Raw genomic sequence first — 2,710 nt, forward strand, 5'->3', positions numbered from 1 at the left:
AAAAACAAATAATTTATTCATTTGGTTAGAGTTGAATTCCAATGTGATTCATATTTGAATATTTATTCGGGTACACTGGAAGAAATGATATTATATTATTGAAAATAACAAGTCTTCCCTCAAATATGATATAGCTATAGCAGATACATATATATAACCCCATTGACAAAGCAAGAGGACTAATCAAGACCATATATCACAAAAGCTTTTACCTTATAACAATGAACAATCCTACGTAACGATTTTAATTTGGTAAATAATTCTCCACTCGTCAGATAATTAATTACTATAGCACTAGGCAATTAATAATTAATAAATCAAACCATAAGTCAGTACTAACTACTAAACAAACAATATTTTTCAAAACCCTATATCTCTTTTTCAACTCTAATAAACTAATCAAAACCGAAACACCCCAAAACGTGCATACCACAAAAACAAATTCCACCACAAAAACGTTTACACATATATATAGTACATAGGGTTGGTCGTAACTGATGTGATCATCCTCATCATCTGAATTGCATAACAACAATTGATCGAGAGGTCTCCCATGGCGGTGGATCATCAACAACAACAACCACAGCCACCACTATCATCACCCCACAGGCATAGGCCACCCATCTCTCTCCAGCCATCCCACAAATCATCATCAAGACCACCCTCCAAGCCAGCCAAGCTCCTCCGCCGCGTCCGCTCCGTCTTCAGATCATTCCCCATCATCACCCCGGCCTCATGCAAGATGCCTGGTTCGCTCCAAGGCATCACCCGCCACCATGGTGGCATGGACGGCCACATTCATGGTGGCACACGCATGACCGGAACCTTATTCGGGTTCCGAAAAGCGAGAGTGAACCTTGCTCTCCAAGAAAACCCTAGGTGCCTTCCTAGCCTGGTGCTGGAGCTGGCCATCCCCACAGGGAAGCTGCTCCAGGACATGGGGACGGGTATGGTGCGGATTGCGCTAGAGTGCGAGAGACACCCTTCGGAGAAGACGAGAATCGCCCAAGAGCCGATATGGGCGCTGTACTGCAATGGGAGGAAGTCAGGATATGCGGTGCGGAGAGAGGCGACGGAGGATGACCTTGTGGTGATGCAGTTGCTGAATGCGGTGTCGATGGGGGCCGGAGTGCTGCCTACGGACCACGCTCATGATCATCAGGACGGAGAGTTGACGTATATGAGAGCCTTTTTTGAGAGAGTTGTTGGGTCTAGAGACTCTGAGACTTACCACATGATGAGCCCTGATCAGAGCAGTCATAATGGCACTACTGAACTAAGCATTTTCTTTGTTAGAATCTGATCCTTCATCCTGTATAATCCAATCCAATTTAGCACTCAATTAATTTATGTATACCACATAATTAATATATGTAAAATTAATTAATCTTTGTTTTTCTTTTTTCCATCTCGATCGGTTGATTAATTTGTAAATGGAAAAATTATTATTCCCAACAAACAATGTCTCGATTCCATCGCGTAATTAATTATTTTGTATATGGAAATTTACTGTTTTTCAGTGTATAAATACAATATATAAGAATTAAACTAATAAAAAATCAATCAACAACAGCACGATTCCAAATTTCAAATACAACATCTTGATTATAGATGGAAAAAAGAAATATGAAGTCATTCATCATCAAGAAAATTTTCTTTTCTAGGTCAATCCAGAATATAACTATATGCTTCTCACGTTTCTTGAATAGCAACGATATTGACAAAACAAAAAGATATTTCTTTTAGTTGGGTGGAAATTCATCATATTTTGAAATATTTGAACGTCACAAATTTATCATATTATAAGTAGTCTCCCCCTGCTAAAGTAAATTAATTATGTAAATGAAAAAAAATTATGTATGTAGTTATATTTATATATATATATATATTTACAAAATGTATATAAATATATTTGAACATAAAGTTTAATAAATTTTTTTTAAAAATAGAGGTGTTGCTTAACAAAAATGATTATTGCAATTGGCATGCATGATTAAAGTGACTTGTACCATACTACTCTCTTATATATATTACAAAGAAAATTTTTTGGTTTCATTATTGGTAGGATTAATAGGCGATACCAAAAAAGATTTGAATATAAAAGGGTGTAGATAATGAAAAAATTTTGTTTTAAAGTTTCTTTGGTTAACTTTAACAACAGAAAATTCTTATATTTAACAAAATATTTTTATATTTAATTATAAATTGTAAACATACACTACAACAAATTCCATTATTAGCGGCGGGGGACTCCGCCGCTAATAATGGCCACATCCGCCGCTAATACACTTTAGCGGCAGGCCTCCGCCGTTAATACCCCGCGCCTAAAAAGGTGTCGCTAATAATGATTTTTAGCGGCGGACTGACACACCTGCGCTAATAATCAATTATTAGCGGCGGACATTAGCGGCGGAACCCGTCGCTAATAACTATGTCCGAGGCATTAGTATTAGCCGCGGGGTCCGCCGCTAATATTGTATTTATAATTTTTTTTAAATTAAATTTTAAATAAATTAATATTTCTTAAATTTAATTATTTTTAAAAATAATTTATAATATAATTTAACAAAAATAAACATTTAATTAATTTAAACATAACTAACATTAAAATTAATATAAATAGTTTTAATATTTATCAACCTAGTAAATATCACTATAGTCATTAAAAATAAATAAAGTATTAATTCAGTCCAAATATATAAACTAGTAA

The 2,710-nt window shown here is 35.1% G+C and overlaps 1 protein-coding gene across 1 annotated transcript; it reads left to right on the forward strand.

Moving 5' to 3' along the window:
- Positions 1-423: 423 nt before the first annotated feature.
- On the forward strand, positions 424-1,393 carry LOC133794840 (protein MIZU-KUSSEI 1). Its single transcript, XM_062232266.1, has one exon. It carries the CDS (start codon positions 554-556, stop codon positions 1,301-1,303), a length of 750 nt encoding a protein of 249 aa, XP_062088250.1. The 5' UTR covers positions 424-553; the 3' UTR covers positions 1,304-1,393.
- Positions 1,394-2,710: the final 1,317 nt, after the last annotated feature.

This window comes from Humulus lupulus, chromosome 8 (assembly GCF_963169125.1).
Source record: "Humulus lupulus chromosome 8, drHumLupu1.1, whole genome shotgun sequence".
Taxonomy (NCBI): domain Eukaryota; kingdom Viridiplantae; phylum Streptophyta; class Magnoliopsida; order Rosales; family Cannabaceae; genus Humulus; species Humulus lupulus.

Excerpts from the sequence above, each read along its gene's own strand:
- LOC133794840 (XM_062232266.1), top strand. The coding sequence starts at position 554 with ATGGCGGTGGATCATCAACAACAACAACCACAGCCACCACTATCATCA.